We start from the raw sequence: 22,189 nt of genomic DNA, 5'->3' as shown, positions 1-22,189 counted from the left end.
AAGTTACTGTTGGAACAATTTAAGTATGTCCTTAAATAGTTTGTCAATTGTCAATGCAGTGTAAACCAATTCTTTAACCTAGAAAAGGGGAAAGAAAGTAAACTGCTCAAATTTCATGCCCGTCATGAATTGGTTTGAGAACATTGTGGTAGAAAAACATGTTAACATGCAACAGCCAAAAAGCAATGTGCCAATTGGTTGAAATGAATGAGATGTAGATTATATTGGCTGGTAAGAACACAAGTTGCAGAAGAACAGACACAAAAGTAATCCATTGAAAAGATGAAGTGAGAAAATTGATTTAAGTTCATTGTAATAATCAGTGTTATTCCTTGCTTTAGGAACTGATAAAAGATCATTGACCTAAAATATACGTTTTATACTCCACAGTTGTTGCCTGCTCAGTTGAGTTTTTCCCAAATCTTGTGTCTTTATTTTACATTTCCAGTATTTTAGCTTGTATGTTACGTGTGGACGTACAAGTTCCTGAACATGACAAATAAAAGTGAAACCAACTAATCTGAGTTGGTACACAAGTGAAGTTACTTTGTTTCACAAATGCATATTGTTTCATTGAAGTGTGTTTGTACAACAGGATGTCATCTTGCAATGTTATCAGTTTTGAGCAAATATCTTGTACTGTACCTGGCAAGTGTCTGTAGGTATAGGCATGGATATTTGTTGGGCAGTTCATCAGAAATGCCCTCTTTCAAACTTGGAAGATGTGGATGGAAAGGCCTCGGGGTATGGTAACAGAGGATATTTGGTTCTGCTGCACTACTCAGTGACAACAAGAACATAGAGTTTGCTTTAATCACTTGATGAGCTTCCATGGAGGGCAAGGCCCGTGGAGTCTTCACCTGCACAGGTTTTTTTCTGGCTTGCTTAACCTGAAAAGGAAAAGCACCACACTGATTAGATCACTATTTTCCCTGAATTCTCAAACCAAGTGAAAAGTCAAAGCACCTGTAAAAAAAACAAGTAGCATCACTACTGCACTTTAAAAAATAGTAATACAGAAATCCAAGACATTTACTTAGTCTTGATGAATATCAAAACTTGAGTGACAATATAGCAGTGGTACACAGCACAAGGCCTGAAAGCCACATTCAGCCAAAGCAATGCTTGTCTGGCAGCTTCAGTGCCTCTGGGGTGTGTGGGGGGATCTTAGTGCTCATCAGTAATTGGTCAGGAATGGGGATATATTTGAGTGGTGAAATCAATGATCAACAGATAGGCAGCAGAATCTTGTGGTACCAACAGGACAGAGGCTGCGGGGTGCCTCAGTTTTACTAAACTTAAGCTTCCTCCTAACTGGACCATTCAAAAACTCTTCTCCTGACCATTTCTCCCCCACCAAATGGCTGATCACGGTCCAAAACAAAGGAGAGATAACAAACAAAAATACAACTATGGCTCAAATTTGAATTATTCATCATTAAGAGAAATCATTCTTTAAACTTTTAGCAACTCCCTTTCCAAAACGTTGACAATCACACAGCACACAAGTGTGCCAAGTATTTCTCATTCAAACTCTACTAAAAAGAATTTGATGCAACACTTATAATCTGGCATGCAAGCGAAATAGAATAATGTCAAGCTGTGAATAATTACATTCATTTCAACTTTTAAGTTAACCTTTGCATGGCCATGATGAAGACTACTTTATTTGGATCTATTAAACAGTATGCTGGAAAGCTGGGGACCAGAGCTAATGGACTGCTAACTTTTTCCAGCAAATTGTTTTCATTTCACATTTGTATCACCTGATATATTTTACTTTTTGATTTATTCAAGAGGGGTTAGTTTATAAATACAACAAGTCTTTACACCCCCGGGAGCTAGATGTGGAACTGATGGAAAGATGATCTTTCAGAGGTTGCAAAAATCCTAGATGGAAACATACTCCCTCAAACCAAAGTTTCAGTACCACACATCATCAAATTGCCATATGGTCTCAAAAAAAACCCAGAATGATTAAAGGGTCAAATGCAAATTGTTCATTCTGTTGTGCAAAGTGGTGCAGGGTGTGGGGAGTGCTCTTTTGGAATCGGGTGTAATGCATGTTGTTAATGGAAAGACAAAAGGGCCTTTGCTCTGGAATCTCTTTTCTGTGTGGTTGACCTGGATGACAAGTGTTCTGCTCACAATATTGATAATGACTGTAGAGAGAAATACATAGAGAATACAATTTTGAAGAGAATTCATTTTTCTACAAAACACATTCAAATATTTGCACCATTAAATGAATCGATCTCAAGACACTTGATTTTAAAGATTTTAAACTACATATTTTAAATATGTAGTTAATAGTAAGCATGGACTATGCACCAATTTTTGTTAGCACAATAAATTACTGTACATTTATAACTGTACTGGACCAGTAAGAGCTTAAGAATCACAGGGTTAGCGCTCATTAAAACTGACAGCACACTTCAATAAAACAAGAGAAATATTTTTATAAATTTAAAGCAAACTCTAAATTTACATAGGATCCAAGCTGTACAGTTGCACGATGGACTATTTTACCACTGTCGGCGACTCAGAATACAGAGGCCAATTTTATCACAGAGTACACACCTTTTCACGAGCTGCAGCTTGTTTTTCCCGGAGATATTTCTCCCTGCAACGGTCACATACCAGATACCAGGTGCTTCCTCCGACACCTCCATCGCCACAGTTCCCTGCCCATCCTCCACAGAAGTGACCAATGCTATTATACCCCTGTCCTCCAGCATAGCGACCACAACCTTTAGCAAGATAAAAAGTCTTTATAGATGAAATGGGAAGATGATAAATTTTGTTAATCGAAGAATACCAAATTAAAGGCAATTCAAATAGCCACATCAAAAAAGCTCTAATAAAGTAGACTCCAGACATAGAAGCAAACCCAGGTCCAGATCCATTTCCTCAATTTCAGTGGAATGCAATGGAGTCATTTAATTGACAAATGAGATGGATGGAAAGAGCTGCCAATGATTCATGATCTGGACTGCTATTCAGCAACACCCAAAAGTGCATCAACAAAGCCCAAGGGCATGAACTAAAAATTTTAGTTCTTCAGAAAGAATGGCCAGGCTGCATCATGTGTTTTAGACAAAGAAGAGTGAGTGAAGACGTAATCCAGTTGTTTAAGATTCCCCAAATAGGAAGAGCAAGGACCCATTTTCTTAGCACAAAGGTCAATAACTAGGAGACATAGATTTAAGGTAATTGATTGATTAAGGGAGAGTTGAAGGTGGTAGTTTTTAATCTGAGAAGCAGTGGGCTTGCTAATTGAAATTGTGGAGGCAGAAATCCCGATCATACTTAATCTACCTGGATGAGCCCCTGAAGTGTCAAAATGACAAATCTACGGAATGAACTTGGGGATAGGATTTGTGTAAATAGCCCGTGGCTAACATTGTCACAGTGGCTGAATGGCCTCTTACCATGCAGTAAATCTCCATGCTTGGTGTGAAGTGAAGCCAAGATTAGGTTTGATGCTCCCCTCTCTTGCGTAAACCACCCAGGCCCCAACATTAATGGGACCCTAGCAAGGGTGGAAAAACCTATCACAATACTGAGGTTTTATTCGTTCATTGTTCTGCCACCTCTAGGCTGATTGCTGGACAAGTTTGTAGTATGATGAGCAGGTGGAAGGAACAACGGGAAAAGATTGTGGCCAAGACACGAGAAGGGAACTCCAGGCCATAATTGGGAGGATTGATGAAGGCTGAGTCCTCTCTTGAGATGTAATGGATATTGTTTCTGGACCAAAAACGCTTGCTTACATCAAGGGAAGGAATTATGGAGACTGGTGGCAGTAGCTCAGTTGCTCTTATCTCACAGCTCTTTTGTTCACTGTTAAATTTAAATCATAGTGCCAGTCTTATCTTTTATATGAGTGTGTATCTGCACTTTAAAAGGGGTTAGAATGGGGGATGTGTGGCCCAATGCAGAAATACTCATCCTGGCACAAGCAGCCCAATCCTTACATATGTTGGGTAAGTGCAAATACTTAAGTCTCAACGACCACTGATTGCATGAGTTACCCTCAGGGATGCCAACATCTGTGGAACCATATGTTCTCAATAATCAGTAACATCAGAGGCAGAAGAAATGGTGGAGGCTAGAAATAAAACCAATTGAATGAATACCAAGACCACCCACGGAATTTACAGTTAGCAAGCAGTTCAAACATCCTGTTCAATAGCACTGAAGGTCAAACACTTCACATTATGATTGAACCACTTTTGAAATTTACTGCCAAGAACTAATTTAAAAGATTAAAAAAAAGATCTGTTACTTTATGCAAAATGCATGGATTTGCCTCTGCTTTCCAAATAGAATCAGAGAGAAAAAAAATCAAACTTAATGACCCAATTAAGTTATCAGGATAATAAAAAAAATCTTTATAAATAATTACAGACATTTTAGACTGGACTGACAAATAATTCAGTTACCTGGATGAACTTGTCTCATGTGATACGTTACTGGATATTGATGAGATTCACCACACAGTTCACATATGGTATCTTTCTCTGGGCCTCCCATTGCAAGCTGTGCCATTTCTCCAAAGAGATTTCCTCGTGGTCTTGCTTCTGCTTTGTCTTTCTTCTTCTTTTCTTTCTTACTCTTTTTGTTATCTTTCTCGTTTTCTTTTTTCTTTAATACAGCACTTGAACCAGGGCTGGGAAAGATCATATTCTGAGTGGCTGCTTTTATGGTTGCCATTGAAATATCCTCCCAGAAGGCAACAAGGTGCTGCAAAGTAAGTGGCAATGGGGACTTACTTTTCATAGAATAATGGTTTGAAGGTTCATAGGTTGTTGAATCTACCTTTCCATCTTCATTTTTCTCAGGCAATGGGGGTTCTTTGAGCATTGAGAGCACTTTATTTTTATTAATGCTGCCCATTTTAGATATGTCTGGACCATGAGGAGAAATATTAAACATATTTAGAGCAGACGATATTTCCAATGAGTGCCTATTCTTTAGTTTTGTCTCCCTTTCCTCGATACCTGGTTGGTTGTAAAGGCTGCTTCGCATTGGTGCATGTTCCTTATTTAGGTCAGGATTGAACTTTAAGAAAGATGAGCATGCCATTGCATCATGGACAATCCCTTCATGCCACAGGAAAGCTGCAAACACAGCACGTGCACATTCTGCAACAGAAGGGGACATTGCTCGCTTTGGCGGCTCAACAGATGAAGAATTACTTTCTTCTTTGAAAATGGTTGCCATTTTTTCCTTCTTGGGCCTCGTATGTCTGCCAGTACTCTTACGACTCATCTTAGGGGACGATCGAGTTTCTTGTTCTTCTTTGGGTGGAGCTTTGCCAATGCTGAAATGGACCTTTGGGGACGAGTCTTCAGGGTATTGTATTTCAGCTATTTTTTCAGATACCATATCTGAATTGCTGGTTGTTGTCAGAGTACTAGATGTACAAATAGCAACTATCTCACTGTGGAGATTTTCTTGCACAACTTGAGGGGATGGCACTCTGTTTTCCACATTGGTGGCAGGTTTAGCTTCCTTGGGGAGCAATTTTGGTTTTGGTGAGGTTGATCGCCCTCGCAGGTTCTCAGTCAGAGGAACTCTTTTCTTGCGAACTGTATCAGGGTCCAAAGTATAGGAATCAGATTTTGATCTCTCCCGTGGTGGATCCAATCTAATCTTTGAAGCTGTATTGACTTTATGAGTTAAGTTTTTCTCATGTGGAGAATATGGCCTTGGAGAATTAGCACTCGATGGGCTGCCTTTCCCAGACAACTTTTGCTTTGGCAATGCTGACCGTGAACCTGGTGTTGGTGATTCTGCCCTTGGTCCAATGGTGGTCTTCTCATCCGTTTTCAGCAATTGTAATGTATTGTGATTTGGTGAAAGAGATCTACTATGAGAGTCTGACCTCAATTTAGCAGCATCAGATTTAAGCATTAGAGATTCACTAGCAGTCAAATTTTCTGCATTTTTTGCCTTTGTCTGTTCTACAGCAGCCTTGCTGATCCGACCTTCAATTTTTTGCAATCGATTTTCAGTTTTGTGTTTGAAGGGCAAATCAATGTTTCCAGAAGGAGTTGAAGGTCTTCCAGATACTACAACGTTTCCTTTATCACCTGAAAATTATTTTGGAAAAATATTCACTATTTTATCTCTGGAATAAAACCGGCCTATTTCATTATACACCTTATTGTCTGGTAAATAGGATAGAAATTCCTGTAATGGCACTCTTAACAAGCAAATTTAATGTGCAGATAGTTTTCCTTTCCAATAACAGCTTGTGGTTTAAAACAGAAGAGTTTAAATACCTTATCTTAGCGTGAACATTTTTTAAAGTGCAGGTTTGAAACCTGCTGTCCTAGTCAAGCACAGTCATTCAGTCCCCAAATTTCCTCCGTGAGATGGTTATCTGAAAGTATTTCTTAAAAATCCTTTAGATGTCAGACCACCCTCATAAAGGAATACCACTACAGGGTTCTGATGGGTATTAAAACACAAAATGCCTTTCATGACCTTATACAGATCCTCCCCAGGTCATGGCAGGATTCCAATCCTGTGAACTGTTCATAACCCAAACAGTTCACAAGTCAGAAATGCAGCTGCGAACCGGCAGAAGATGTCTGCAGCCGAGGCAGCCAGCAAATCCATGCTGCCAATCTCCCAAACACACACTCATAGATATGAGCTGCATACAAGTCAGGTGATCGTAAGCTGGGAAGGACCTGTAATGGGAGATAAATATCAAATATGTTTCTTATGACAATAGCAGGTAAAAGAAATCAACTTCAATATTATTGATTTTTCAACATTACTTTTCAAATTTTTTCCTCAGAATTTTAGACAGAACAGTTTAAATATTTTAATTAACACCAAGAAAGTAAATATTTTTAAAGCCTAAGTGTAAATGTCATCAAGCACTCCAGTCTTTCCTTGTCGATCCTTGAAAACAAAGAGTTAGTGAAGCTCAGGTTAAATTTCACAAGGTCATTTTATAAAACTTCACTTAAAAGAAACAAATAGCTGTGGTTAGGTTAACATAATGCAGTTATATCCCAGGTTGCATGCAAAATGGACAGAGCTACTCAACCTTAATTGAATAAAATCAATTTTCAGAAAGAAAACTATATTTAATCCTTCAATAATCACAACTCATTCAATAAACCACCTTTGGCTTACCTAAGACTTTACAAAAATACATTAGCTTTGTTTACAAACACCAAAACAATTAAATCTCAAACTCCATCCGTAAGAATCGCTATAACTTTGTGAAAATACTGTTTCTGCAACTGAAGCTAGAGGAAAAAAAAAGGGTTCCTGAGTATTAGCAAGGACCAATACATTACTAGATAATTCTGAATTCCAATGGGCAAATAAAAATCAACATCAATGTATAAACAAGAGCAAAAGCAGCACTGTTGTCCTCTGCAGGATTTCAATACTCATATAATCAGATATTAAAAACACTATATACCCACCCTTTGACTTCAGAGATATAGAGCAGACACCTGACCCAGGCCCTGTGCATGAGCGCTCACGTGAAGCAAGGCTGCGTGAAGTGTCTACAGAGGAAGACAGCGGCAGATAAGCAGCAAAAGATTCAATGATAGAAATGCCAGAGCAGCAAAAACAAGCAAAGCTATTTGCAGTTTTTTTTTTAAAAAGCACAAACTTAGTCAGCTGTATGCTTTCAAAAGAACTAAAACAGTCTTGTTTCTAATTTTTACAATTGACCACATTTTGACATTTTCCATTCTAATCCAATGGACCAAATCATTTTTTTTTAAACTTAAACTTAAAACTTTGTAGATGATAAAGAGCATTCCAGTCTGCACAAGTTACTACTATGCAACAGAATGTTGCAAATTATGCAAAAGGTATGCATGGAAACTCAAAATTAATTTGGTACACTAGTGAAGGAAGAGGGTGCACAAAAATACAACAGTAAAGCCATAGGAAGGAATACGTTAGGCAGGTGAGACGGACAGACTTACTCAGAAGCTGTGGTTGAGACTGCGGCAAAGAAAGGGGCTGTCCAAACACAAATGGGCTGTGAACAAGGGAAGAGGAAGGCTTTGCAGCTTGACCAAAGACGCTAGAAGCTGGGAGGAAAGGCTGTGACTGAATGGTATTCAGTATGACGCTCAGTTGGTCACCTGCAGCAGGTAAAATTACATAAGACTAGGTTTTGTTCCTCAATTCCCTTAAATCACACCTTCTAGTGATGTTATAAAGCTATTAAAGTAATATGAACACAAACATGGGGTACATAGCCCATTTTTTCTTGATGCCAAAGCTCTACAGCAATTTATATAAATGCATGCATGATAAACTCTTGTTTGTTCAAATACCTTTAAAACATTTAGGTAACAATTCTTTGATTAGTGGGATAACCTGACAAACAAAAATAAAATTGCAGCAATTTATGATGCAAACAAAATAACTCCAAATAATCAGGAAGACCTATGAGAACATATGCTCATGTGTAGTAATATTCTCCAAGCTTTATTCAAAATGAAAGTTTCAAGACCAAGTCTAGCATCGATTCTACCTCATTTTAATACTACAGGCTGAATATAACAGCAGCAAGGCAAATGGATTCTTTATTAAAACTTCCAAACAGAACTTGTACATCTTATCACTCAAGCTTAAGTTCTATGAAAAATAGGACATAATCTTTCTCAACTCTTCCTGCTAGCCATTTTTAATATATTGATCAGCACTGCTCAAGTTTCAGCTCCTATTCTCTCTGACATCTCACTAAAATCAGAGAAGTAGTAATCATTAGACAAAATAGCGACTTGAAGTCCTTGCTCGATTCTCCATGTGACCTGTTTTTTTTGATATTTTTATGCTGATGCATGGAATATTTCATTCAATCTTTAAAAGTAACTCTCCAATGTTTTAATCATTCAAAACATTCCTTGCTGTATAGTGTGCTATGTGCATCTCTCCGTCTGTCTCTTGGCTCAGCTCTGATACTCTTATCCAAGTCAAGGCTGTGCATTCCAGCCTTGACCATAACCCATTTCTTTTAATTAAGTCATTGACATTATGCAAGATAAATACTCTGCCTACAAAGCCTCAAGTGGTACAATTGGTCACAATATTATGGAACTTGTACTCTGGAATACAAAGAGGTAGACAAGTACTTTGCCTTGCTTCTGGTTATTTTCTTTGCGGTCAAATATAAACCATACTGAATAACAGATTTTTCCCTGAAGGACATTAGTGAACCAGATGGCTTTTGCAACAATCTGGTACTTTTACTGTCATGATTTTTGATACTAGCTTTTTATTTCTTTATTTCATTACCTGCATTTAAATTTTCTAACTAGTGTGTTTGGATTTGTACTGAAGTCTTTGGATAAAGAGGTCAGGCCTCTGGATATCTGACCAGTAATTTAACCACTTTGCTACCATTACTGAGATTTGGGATATTGTCTGAAAAATCATAGGAGAATCTTGCTGAACTTTAGATGGTGGCAATGAGAAGTTCACAGGGAGGATGTGTCGGATCAATCTTTACTCCATCCCTGCTTACGTAAGGAAAGAGTGAGTGAAAGAGACCCGTCCCCCTTCACTCCCCAAGGAGAGAGGGATTTGAACATGCTCAATAATAGTTCATTGGAACCCATTATACAAAAAAGATTTTAGCATATATGATCCAGAATAGGCGAAGTAAGTAAAGATTGCTGGATGAAAAGAGCTGCAAAAATGGCGATTTTATTTCTTTTGGTTCCATTACGGCCTTACCAGCTCTTGAACCTTAAATATAGCACAATGTTGGAAGTCTGAAACAGCAGCCACTGTTTCACTACAAGGAGGAAAAATGGAAAAGTATAACATGTATTATTGACCAGTCAATTCAAGGATTCCCTTGTTGATCACTTTATGGCTAGTTTTAGACGAGAATGTGGTTTGGAAGTCAGTTAGTATCTTGTTTGACCAAGGTTAGTGCTGAGGGAGTCAAGAACAAGGAGAGGAAAGCAATCTATTTGATGGAACATAACTAGAATAATATTAAGCAGGACGTTAATAAAATGCATTAATGAATAATTTAACTGATATTTTACACATGATAGGTTATCAATCGAGAACAGTTGAATCATGTTGTCCTAAAAATTCTTTTAGTATATATTTTGGAAACAAAGATGAAACCTTTACATTCTAGAACCTTTGCAATAAAACGATTGAAAAAAAACATTTAGGACAAAGCTTAGTGTTATGTAGAACATGTGCCACATATCCATGTGAAACACTGGACAGTACAAAAAATTTTGACTGACTCAAAATATGTTACTGCTAGGACAATCTTGTCAACAACATTGGTGAAGTTACTCAAATACCAAGCTGAAATTTAAAATGGTGTTGCACTCGAGCAATTTTACAAATTTACACACTCAGATTATATTGATTTAGCAAACAGGTTTTCCTTGGGAATGGTATATGTTACTTTACAGTTGTTAATAATGTACCTTCCTAACTTTAATCAAATGCAGTTATATAAACACCATAATATTGGCACTTACCAGATTCTGTGTAGGATCCTAAGTCAAGGTCTGTAGTTACTTCATCTTTAAAAATGAAAAATTGTGACAAACTTAGCATATAACTTTAATTCTGCATCATATTCTAGTATTTTAATTGCTATAATACAAAGCAGAAGCAAATGGTATAACCATTAAGGTAACAATGGTTATACAACTCAAAACATAGGGCAATACTCCATTGCCCTCAATATTTACTTTGAAAACTGCTGTGATAAGTTTTGAATGACACTCTGAAGGAATACCCAGCATCAACCAAAGCTAAGGTAAGCGCTCATGGTTCCAAGTAAATCGGATGCACGTTAAGTCCACTTGAGCGATTCAAGCACCTAATTCCAGTCTAAAAATTCCTGTGCAATCCCACAGGAGCCTCTGCTGTTCAAAGTGCTGGCTTCTATTGGATGAGATGTTAAACTGAGTCCTTCTCAGGTGGATCTGCAATTGTTTGGTTTCTAATTTTCCCAGTCATCTGACCTATCTAAACATCATTGAACTTGTATTCCAATGCAATTCTCAAAAGAATTATTTGACTTTTTGTTGGCTGTAATTTTTCTAAACAAAAAATGGTGCCTCAAAATTTGACAATTAAATTGTTGAATAAAAGAAAAGCAGCAGAAATATCATCAGCATGGTGAGCTACTGAGAGCTTTAAGGAAAAAAATGCAAAATATCACACACTTCTACAAACTTAGATAACAGGTTCAAACTACAGCCAATTGGGTCACAGAATTTTTCTCTGAAGAAATAATATGAAAAATAAATACCTGAATTGATAGACAGCAGGTGGCACAGTAGAAAGATAGAGTTATCTTTAAAAAGATGCTTTATCAAATTTTATATCCATACTTCATCATATGCTAAATGCATTGTTCCTATTTTTTTTCCCATATAATCATCCTCCTTTTGATATTGCAGAGAATAATTTATAGTACCAAGCATGTAAATACAAACTACTCCAGATTCTTTGGTATACATTTGGTACGTAAATGACAAATTTTATAATCAGTTAGTACCAGAGATTATATTCTAAACATAATTTCTCTGTATCTAATACTTAGCAGAGAGAAACTTGGAGCATGCAGAAAAATAAACTGAATGTACTTTAAACTGTATGGAACAGAAATTCATTAACTGCAAGAAACTACATAAGTGATTTCACACACCTTTGGTATTTGCAAGGCTGTAGTCAAATCCTTGAGTGTTGTTGCCACCAGCACTCCTGTTGAAAGCAGGAGCCGTGAAAGGACTGGGCGGAGGCGTCTGAGGTGCTTGATCCAATAGTGCTTGTTCTGTCAAAGACAACTATTAAGAGCTTTTTTTTGCAAACAAAAGCACTCATTGTAAATGTAAAAATGCACTTTTATTTGGGATCAAAATTAATTAGGTGCAATGCGATTTTTTTCCATATTTAATTTTGCAAAACAATGTGACCCTTTTGCAAAAGTTTGAGGTTAAACAACGAATTAACAACGTGTTCCTTCCAGCCTGCATTAGGACAATCTAGAATGCCTCTAAGCTGGATGCCAGTGGAGGAAGAGAAGGGGTGAAAGGGGAGGGGGGCACAACACAGCAGAAAGAATAAATCTGCTTTATTTTATTAAAAACAAAAATTCTGTTTTAACATCTTGGACCTTTTTGACAAGCTCATTTTGAGAAGGGCCTTCTCAACAGCTTTAATTGTTTGCTGGGTAAGTTTGCATTGAAAATAGTTCTGAATTTGAAACCAATGGATAATTTTGTATCTTTGGTATGCATTCTTGGAAATATTAATCAATAAGACATGCTTGAAGACAAAGACAGCATGCATTGAATTGATTAGATTTCCCAAAATTAGAACATAAAATTGGTAAGGCGTTTATCTATATGTAAAGGAAATATTTCATGGTAAATAACATATATTGCTATGTTAATAGTTGCCCTCTACACGATTCACAAAATTATTTTCCAAGACTGTCTGCAATCTAACATTGCTGCTTCCTTCTCCACTATAACATTGTTAAAGTTCAGTGCTTGCAGCAGTTTATTGTTCTTCAAACTTATTCCACCCAAAGCATGATGGATTCTACACTCTTCACATACAAAGAAATACAAGCCTGATGTTCAGTATTTGAATTAATTCATAAAGATCTGATTGTGTTTCTACGACATCTCTTTTCAAGGTTAAGAAAGTGGCAGGGACCATTATTTCCTGGAAGGACTTCTGTTGGGACAGCAATTTTATTGTCCCTCCAGTCCCCTTGGTTCAATCTATTTCCTTGCCACATGACTGAGTAGGGCCAGATTCCTCCCAGTTTCATTTCAAAATTAACCTAATTTCTGGATCTTTAAAATTGCATCAGTTTAAATACACTTCCAGAAGTGTAATCAAAATTATAAAATTGCCTCTTGGAGACAGTTATTAGTTCTTGTTGACAGTTGTTGGTTCTGAAAGTAATACTGGGAGTGCAACTAATACACAATAAGTTAAAACATAATTAAAGAGGTAGAAGCTTCCTAAACAATGAAGTTCAATCCTGTGGATGACAACTGAATAATTACCAATCTTTCTTTTCTTCTCAAAAAATATACTTTATTCATAGAATTTACAATTACACAGTATGGGGCCAAACATATCATTGCACCTTACAAAATTTACCTTATGCCAACATGGCATCCCCCTTTTCATTCCCAAACATTTCATTAGCATTTCAGTGTATAGAGGCAAGAGGACTCCAAACTAAAGTCTATATAGTAGTCGCTCCAAGTTTCAGTGCATCCCTCAACATGTAGTCTTGGGCCTTGGAATGTGTAGTTGGCCACTGACGACAACTCATATTGGAACATCAGCAAAGTTCCAGGCAGACCAAACAGCATCTTTCACCAAGATGATGACCTTCCAGCAGCAGTCAACATTCATTTATGTTTTCCTGGGAATAACGCAGAGAGCATGGAGTCCTGTATTGTGCAACTGCTCAGGATGAAACTTGACAGAGATCACCGCATCCCTTTCCAGACTTTCCTGGCATATGGATGGCTGTCTCACTTGCATCACAGCTGGCTCAAGAGCAGCATGATGCTCTGGTTGTGCATGTAGGATCTGACGGAGAGCCAACAGTCAAGCAGGGTCTTGGGGCTTATTTAGAAGTTTAATGAAGAAACATTCCGCCAAATGATTTCAGAAATCTTTTGGGGGAATCATCTGACGGGATCTACTATCCCCTTTTCCTTACTATCTCCTTCTCACAAGGACAAGTGGTATGGCATCGGCCAAATTAATGGAACATTCTGTAGCCACACGATCCATTTCAGGAGCACAGTATGGGCCACATCTGCACACATACAGCATCACCAAGCAACTCTCAATGACAATCAGGTTCTTTCCTGCAAGTGAAAGGGGGCATCTCTCTATTTCATCCTGGTTATGTGCTCTACCCAATTCTTGGTGCAGGACCTGGCTCCTCTGAACCACATTCTTAGCACTTTCAGGTAATTAGACACAAAGCTGAAGGGAACAGAGGATCAGTCAGACCACTTGCCAAAGAATACTTCCTTACTTTGTTGCACTTCCACTGGCATCTGAGGCCAGTTCCAACCGATCACAGCTACTTATCAATCTGCAAATTGACAGTAGGTTCAAGCAGCCGATAGCACCACCACCCATGTATAGGGAGACTTTGACCTGAGTGCCCGAGCACCCCTCTTATACCCATATTCTTCCTGATGAATTTGGCAAAAGGCTCCACACAAAACAGAAACAAAACGGGAGAGAGGGCAGCCCAGCACAACTCCAGACTTGTTCAGGCTGCTTTCTATTTCCCACCTGCTATGAGCTTATGCATAGAACAGTTGTATCTTATTATGGATTCCTTCCTCAAAGCCCATTTTGGATTGCACACTGACCATGCATGCTTATGATATTCTGTCGAGAGGCTTCTCCTGGTCCAAAACAAGGCAAAAGCCACCCCCTGCCCTACATGAAGGCAATCATATCCTTGTGTACCACAAGGCTGTCAGAGACCTTCCTGTCTAGTACAGCGTAGATCTGGTCCTGGTGAACTGCCTGCTTTAGAGCTTGACTGGGCATCGCGTTGGAAAGATGCCTGTCATCCACATCTAACAATGAAACAGGTTGCCAATTTTTCATCTCTTCCTTAGCCTCTTTCTATTTGTGGATGAAGGTGATGATGCCTTTCCTCAAGGATTGCAATGTATGCCAGCTGGATGCATAACACTCCCACGGAGGAGAATACAACCCAGTTGGTAAGCCATTTAATTATTTTTCCAAGATATTTTACAAACAAAATGTATAATAATTCAACTGGGACATCTCATTACCTTCATTCACAGTACCAAGCAATTCAAAACATTCGTTCAATCTCTTCCTCAAGCATCATAAGAGTTTTTCATCTTGATTCCAACATCTGCAGTCCTTTGTTTCTCTAGCTGTCTGTAACCGTGATCTGCATCTCCCCATTGCCAGTCACTTCAACTCCCCCTCCCACACTATCACAGATTTCAGTCCTCGGCCTCCTCCGCTGACAAGCACAATTCCAAGCGCAAACTGGAGGAACAGTACCCCATTTTCCATCTTGGAACCTTGTAGCCTAACGGCATGAACATTGAATTCTCCCACTTTGAGTAATTCCCACAACCCTCCCAAGCATGCTTCTTCTTTTCTTCCCTTTCCTGGTCTATCTACCCCTCCCTTTTTTTCCTCTCTCCTTACTTTTCACCCATCTCCCAGTGGATCTGCTCTTTCCTCCTCCCCTGCACCGGCCTACCACTCTCACCCACCTGCATCTACCTATCACCACCCTGTGCCCACCCCACCTCCCCTCTTTTGTCCACCTATCACTGCTCTGCTTTTCCCTCCTATACCATATATTGGGCTTCCCCTTTTCCTATCTTCAGTCCTGAAGAAGGGTCCTGACCCGAAATGTTTACCGTCTGCTCTTCTCCATGGATGCTGCCTGGCCTGCTGAGTTCCTCCAGCATCATAGGTGATTTTTATCTAGATTGTTTCTCAATACATTCCTTAACAATAGCATCACTGATGTTTCATCTTCACTTGGGAGATCGCTTTATAGGGTCAGTCCCTCAGTGTCTAGTAGTGGGCAGACACAGCCTTTCCCCACTAGAGCCTTTGTGGCTGCAACAAGCTTCAGTACATCTCTTATCTCATTTTCCTACATCTAGGAATGTGCTAGTTGGCAGTATTGTGCTGTAGGCATCTCCTTGCAATGGAAGATCACAAGTTTTTGGCAAACTAAACCTTGACTTTTAATGAGTGGATGATCTTCCAGCTGCAATTGATACTCATCTCGGTCTGCATCCTTGGGAACAGTCCAGAGAACACAGAGTCCTGTGTTACAGTTGCTCGGAATGAACCTTGACAAAGACCACTGCATCCCTTTCCAGATATTCTTGGCAAGTGCAGTGCACCAGGAGGATGACCACATCATCCACACTGTGGTCACTTCCAGAGCAGCACACAGTGGGATTGAGACTCAAGCTGTGTATGAAGAATCTGACAGGTTTTGTCCATTTTACCACCAGCCAAGCAAGGTCTTGGTGATCGTATGAAAGTTCTGTTGATGAGGTATTCTACCAAATCACTAGCAGTTTGTTGAGAAACCATAAGAATGGGTGCACAGTCTCCTTCCCTTGCATGGCCTCTATGATATTCAGTACATACCAATGCCTGATTAACTTGCCTTTCAAGATGTTTCTCAGTAGAAACTTTTCTATGAGGGACAGGCATGCGGCATGGTCCAACTAAATGGAATGTTCTGCTGCAACGAGCCCAGGCCCATCCCTCACAAAACCAAGAACAGGTAGATCCTCAGCATGTAGTGACACTTGGTGTTTGTGTACTCAAGCGTCACAAATGTTGCCATCAGGATGAGGGCTAGCTGGGTACGTTTTTCCTCCCTTTCTCTGGAGACTCGTACATTACATTCTCAAGGACGTGATCAATATCAGATATAGGAGCACTTGGCTAGTTTCACTTCAATCAGCAGATCAATATTTCATAAAACTTCAGTTTAAGCATTTTTTTAGATCTTTAATTGACCTACGTTGTTTAAAGTTGTCTAAAATCTTTCAAAACCGTCATCCATGGGAAAATACCAGCCATAACGTGGCTCAGAAAGAGCAAGTTGATTTAAGGCAATATTGAATGTTAAATTTATGGATTAAAATTGGTAGTTCTGAAAATGAGATGCAGAGACTTTTATAATCAGAAGATCTTGTTTTTAAAAAGTTGCAATACACAGGCAAAATGGCTCTTTGGTATAAAGTGCAAACAAAGGAATAAGTCATTTGAGAGCTCAAATTATTTTAAATGGCACCTCAAAGTTCAGTTTACATCTTTACATGTAGAAGTATAAATGAGAACCCAGTTTTCTCTTTCAACAGATTTTGAAAATATTATTGCAGACAGAAGTTTTCCACACAATGAGAGTAACTGAATAAGCTACCTACCCTCTTCATGTCTTAAGTACTGGTTACCACCTCGGTCTCTGGCCAAAGACCAGGCCTCGCCATCACCACTTTCACAGAACTCCACCATGCTGTTCTTATCAAGTTGGATCCACGAGCCCTCATGGTTTGTCACCTATTACACAAATGACACTTATTCTGTTTCATGCTTAGCAATGGAATTGTGATCCTTGTAGAACTGAGATTGTTTAAATGTTTTACAGCTTAACTTTAAAAACCTGAGCTGTTACAGCTCATAATTGATTGGAAAGAGCCCTTTTTACCTGAAAAACACTGCAAAAAGCAATGTAAATAAAAATACTGAATTTGGACATAGCAGCTTCGTCATTTTGACTCTTAAAAAGAGGACTCTGATTTTAAACACAATGGGCCAGAATTTGCTGGAGAGGTGGATCTCACCACATGCCTGGTTAGTTGAGAATTTTTCCTGCAACCTTAAACTCCAAAATATTTTTGATCTTCAAGCTGTTGGAAGTGTGAGCTGACAACAGTGCAAGAGGGGCAAAAGAGCATCTGGGACTTGATGAAGAATAAAATCAACTGTACAGCAAAATCAATTAGATGAAAGAAATGCAAAATAAAAGGACAAAGGTGACATATCAGATTAGTTACATTAAGAGAGGAAAACAAGTGATTTGAGGGATGGAAAGAGAGAAAAAAAAAGTACAATTTACTGTTTTAAGAAATACTTTAAAGAATCAAGATTCTACAATTTTAGTTGTTCAGCTTCTGGGCCAGATGGATTAATTGGCAGTCATTAATAATTATGTTGAAAAGGTACTAATCACACATACAATTATTAGATTTAACTATTTGTCTGAATTTATGGATAGTTAATATGCAAATAGAGCAACCATGAAAAATACAAGGAGGTTAAGTGCAAGATGTTTTAGTGAAGTTAACATTGGAGCAGGTTCAGTTACCCAGCAACATGCAGCAATTCACAATTCATGGGAGATGCTACCCTTGTCCCAAATTGCCGGACAATTTGCCCATTAATTACAGCATGCCTCATTCACATGCTGTTATTTTATTCAGCAAATTCCAGCCCAATAGATTTTAAAGTGCTGTCTGTTGTAATTATTTCTCAGTAAACAGCATTATTCTTAATTGGTCTTTAAAATACTAAAGGTATAAAATAAGAAGGATCTGCAAGACCAATGAAGGGGTCAGAGTAACTACATTAGAAATGAGTTATAGTTTTCACAGTTCCATTTAACACTTACTGCAGCTACTAAATTTTAGAATCAATTTCACACTGAATTGTACACAAATAGCAGATTCTCTTAATTTCAGTAAAATCTGGTTTATAACTCAATTATTTAAATTACTATATATAGCTTTAAAATTGTAGAAAAACCAAAAGAGAACATAGAGATGTTTACATCAATTTATATACTTCAAATATCTTAAACTGCCATTTAAAGAGTGATTAATGTTGGAAATAATTAATAATGAACATTAGTTTCTGAAGTTTAGAAGAAATGAAAGAAAATCAAAGCAACAGAACATGTTGAATCATTGGAAAAAAAATTATAGCTCAGAGCATCAGCAAATTAGCAACTTTGGTAAGCATGGTATAAAACCTTCCACCATTTGTTAAGCACCCAAATGCAACAATACCTATTTTAATGAAGAAATTATACCAATACCAGATGTCCTCTTATAATACTATGCAAAAGCTTGAGAAGACATCAATTTTGCAGCATTTGCTCTATTGTGTTGATTGGTACCTGCAATAACACACTTTCATGAATCCATACCTCGCCTAATGCCTTGACTCTGTTCCCAAGAACTAACATTCCAATGGGGATACCTCTAAGGTTAGGGCAGCTCCTGATGTTGTGCCCTGAAGGCCCAGTCTTCACTACCTTATATACTCCTGGTCCGCCTTGCAGGAACATCTTTTCCTGCTCTTTCAACACTACTTCATGGGACCGACGTGAATTTACTTCTCTGAAGTAATCATCAGTGATGGATTTAGGCTCCTACAAATAAAAAAGGTAAATTTGTGTACTTAATGTATTTGCACATAGCTTATTAAAGCAAATTTATAATGCAGAACAGAAACTTCAGGTTCTACGATTGAAGCAGCAAAAAATGGTATTCACACACAATAAAGTACAATGCAATTTGTTTCATAGGGTACTTCTGTCTTTGCTATCAACATGTAAACGTGAACACCTAAAGTCGGAATGCAACCACGTGGTACATCATCAAGGTGTCCTAGAATGAAGTTCGCACAATTCTTCCGGTCAAAAGGAAGGCTCAAGGGATATGCTGGTCATGACGTTCAAATTTGCAATGTTTTCCAAAAGGAGTGCTCAACAATGGTTACTGTTAATCACTTTCATAATCAAAACCATAAAGGCTTTTATAGACAATTCTGCAAGATCAATAAAACTCTTGTCTCAGACAGATTCTTTTCTTTCTGGGAAAGGCATCCTGAAGCACAGTTGTGACAGAGGAAATCATTGCTATCATGAATTTAGTACAAGGATGAACTAGTCTGGGTATTTAAAATAAATGCATTTTGTATCTTGCTGAAATTGGTACAATTATAACCTGGTGAAAGAAAAATAACATTTTGTTAACCGTAGCCAATATAACAAAAAGACAAAAATGAAGACTGGAAGTATTCATCAATTCCATAAGCATCTGTAAAAAGCCATGTTGGTACTTTGCACGAAACACTTCACTAGAAGGGAAAGGCAAGAAAATATTTTAATAGGGTATGAGAAATAATGTCACTCCAGCTAGAGAGAGGTTGCGAATGAGTCAAACTGATTATATAAAAAAGATACCCTAACAAGATGTTGCTGTTATTTCAATAGGGCAAACAAACTTGTTAATGGCCAGGATGATGAACACAAGAGAAAAGCTCACAAAGGGGAAAACTGAAAAAAGACAACATTTATATGTACACAAGCTTAGAAATAAAAAGCAAATTTGCGGTAGGGAGGAAACAAAAAGATCTCTGCAACTATTTGAACGTCTTACAAGAATTGTGTTTTTTCTTCTAAAAATTGTGTATAATTTGTTTTTCCTGTGAATGCTGCTTATATAATGCTATGTGCCTGTGATGCTGTTGCAAGCAAGTTTTTCATTGTGCCTGTGCAGACATGTACTTGTGCATATGACAATAAACTTGACTTTGGTCCCCAGCAGACTGGATATAAATGACAATAGGATGTTTTCCTTAATTTTGCGAGCAATTCATCTGATATCCCAGAACTTTCCCTCACATCTTTTCATGATTTTTAAATCACTGATCCCACTGACAAACACTTTTGATCAAAAATGCATACTTTTCAGGGAAATTAATTGACACCTTAATCCAGAAATCACTCCCACCTTGCTATCTTCTTTGATTGTAAGTATTCTCTACTACCTACAGAAACAAATTGCTTGAAAAATTTCTTCCTAGAAAGTTAATTGCACCATTTTACGAGTTCAATAAGCAACCGATATCTGGAAGATAGCAATCTTGGACACAATGAAAAAAAATCTGCTGAGACTTATGTTGTGCTTATTTGTGCCCAGTGGAACCAGAGCTAATAATTTAACCTGGAAACAGAGCCAAGTTCAATAAACAAACTAATTTTTAAGCATGATTCCTAAAAGCTCAACACTTTTGATTCTTTTATTAAAAACAAAAGCATATTCCAAGGAGCCAACCATGCCCATTTTCAACTTACCTGATACCATATAGAAGTCCACAATATGACATCCATGCACCCGATTCCATTACTAACATTAAAGACAACCCAAGCAACAAAGCAAGACAAACATCAAGAGGGTCCTAATTGAGATGCCAAGAAATTGTGATGAATTTGTTACTGAAGACAGCTGCTATATTTGTGCGTGTGTTCTTTTAATTCAAATTGAATTTGTCAAAATGCCCCAGTTACATGCTTAAGACCAAACTGCAAAGTTACAAAAATCCAACCAACCAGACATTTACCTTTGATTTAAGGATGAAGGAAATGATCTGCAGCAAAGCAATAGTATAATAAATGTGAGATAAATAATCTATTTCTCTTCTCCCCTCCCACACCCAAATAAAATTAAACAAAAAAAAAAGCCACAAAAGGAAGGAATGGGATAAAACATGGCAAACAAAGAGATTGAAAATATTTAATATTGTTAAATAGGAATTTCATTTAGCTCCCATTTTATTGCATACGCAATGTTTGCTAGTTCAAGTCTCCAACGTCTTTTGCAATGGACATGTTTCTGATGCAACACTCAAAAATCTGTAAAAAAAAAAGTCTCAAAGTATTCTTTATTGATTTTGATGCAAGGAGTTGGAGTACAAAAAAAAGTCAAAGTCATATTGCAGTTGTACAGTACCTTGGAGAATGGTGTGCAGTTTTGGTCCCTTTGCCAAAAGTATAAAACTGCCTTGGAGACAGTTCATCTTAGATTCAATAGACTGATTTCTGGTTTAAGGGGACTGACCAATGAGGACAGTCTGATTAAACCACCTGTACACATTGGAGTGCAGAAGAATGAGAGGTGATGTTAAAACACAAAAACTTTGAGGGGAATTAACTGAATAGATGCTTTGTTTCCTCAGGCTGAGATGTCCAGAATTCTAGTGCACTGCCTCAGGTTAAGGAAATGGTAACTTATGGCTGAAATGAGATCTCTTCACTCCCCACTTAGCAAGAACTGCAAATCTTTGGAAATCACCATGCCAAAGTGCTGTGGAGGTTCTGCTGTTTGGTATACTCAACACAAGGAGCAATAGATTTTTTAGAGACAAAGTGAAATAAAGGGATACAGGGTTCAGGTAGTTAAGTGATCTTGAAGTATTGGATCAGCCATAATCTTAATGAATACTGGAAAGGTTAGAGGAGCCTTTTATTTCTTATAAAACCAAAATGATTCACTTTCAAAAATGGTCTGTGCCCATCAGTTTTCCAAAGCAGTCCATTCCAAAGACCTGATATTTAATGCCATAACATAAAATAAATTATAATTTTCTTTTTCCACTTCTTTAAAGAAAATGTGCCCTAACCTGCTCCATGACATCCTATGCAAAGCATAGCTTCCCACTGGACATTTCCTTGATCAACTGTAGTGCTCAAATGGGGCAGCACTGCACTGGCTACAGCATTTGACCACTAGGAATGTCAACATCACCACCCCATCACACCTAACCAATTTTACACTTC

General features: G+C 38.0%; 1 protein-coding gene across 19 annotated transcripts in view; it reads right to left on the bottom strand.

Moving 5' to 3' along the window:
• mycbp2 (MYC binding protein 2) overlaps positions 1–22,189 on the bottom strand; it is a 158,368-nt gene that overhangs the window by 35,171 nt on the left and 101,008 nt on the right. For 13 of the 19 annotated variants that reach the window (XM_052026820.1, XM_052026823.1, XM_052026826.1 and 10 more), the window contains 9 exons: positions 18,773–18,997; positions 16,992–17,124; positions 11,693–11,818; positions 10,512–10,556; positions 7,974–8,135; positions 7,458–7,541; positions 4,446–6,098; positions 2,581–2,750; positions 646–890 (listed from right to left, as the gene is read on the bottom strand). In XM_052026820.1, coding sequence (XP_051882780.1) covers positions 646–890; positions 2,581–2,750; positions 4,446–6,098; positions 7,458–7,541; positions 7,974–8,135; positions 10,512–10,556; positions 11,693–11,818; positions 16,992–17,124; positions 18,773–18,997 — 2,843 coding nt within the window. The remainder of the gene's footprint in view (positions 1–645; positions 891–2,580; positions 2,751–4,445; positions 6,099–7,457; positions 7,542–7,973; positions 8,136–10,511; positions 10,557–11,692; positions 11,819–16,991; positions 17,125–18,772; positions 18,998–22,189) is intronic. The other 6 variants (XM_052026828.1, XM_052026831.1, XM_052026839.1 and 3 more) reach the window with 3 other exon arrangements.

Source organism: Pristis pectinata, chromosome 11, assembly GCF_009764475.1.
Source record: "Pristis pectinata isolate sPriPec2 chromosome 11, sPriPec2.1.pri, whole genome shotgun sequence".
Taxonomy (NCBI): domain Eukaryota; kingdom Metazoa; phylum Chordata; class Chondrichthyes; order Rhinopristiformes; family Pristidae; genus Pristis; species Pristis pectinata.
The sequence above is the reverse complement of the archived record's forward strand: the minus strand, read 5'-3'. Positions and strand labels throughout refer to the sequence as shown.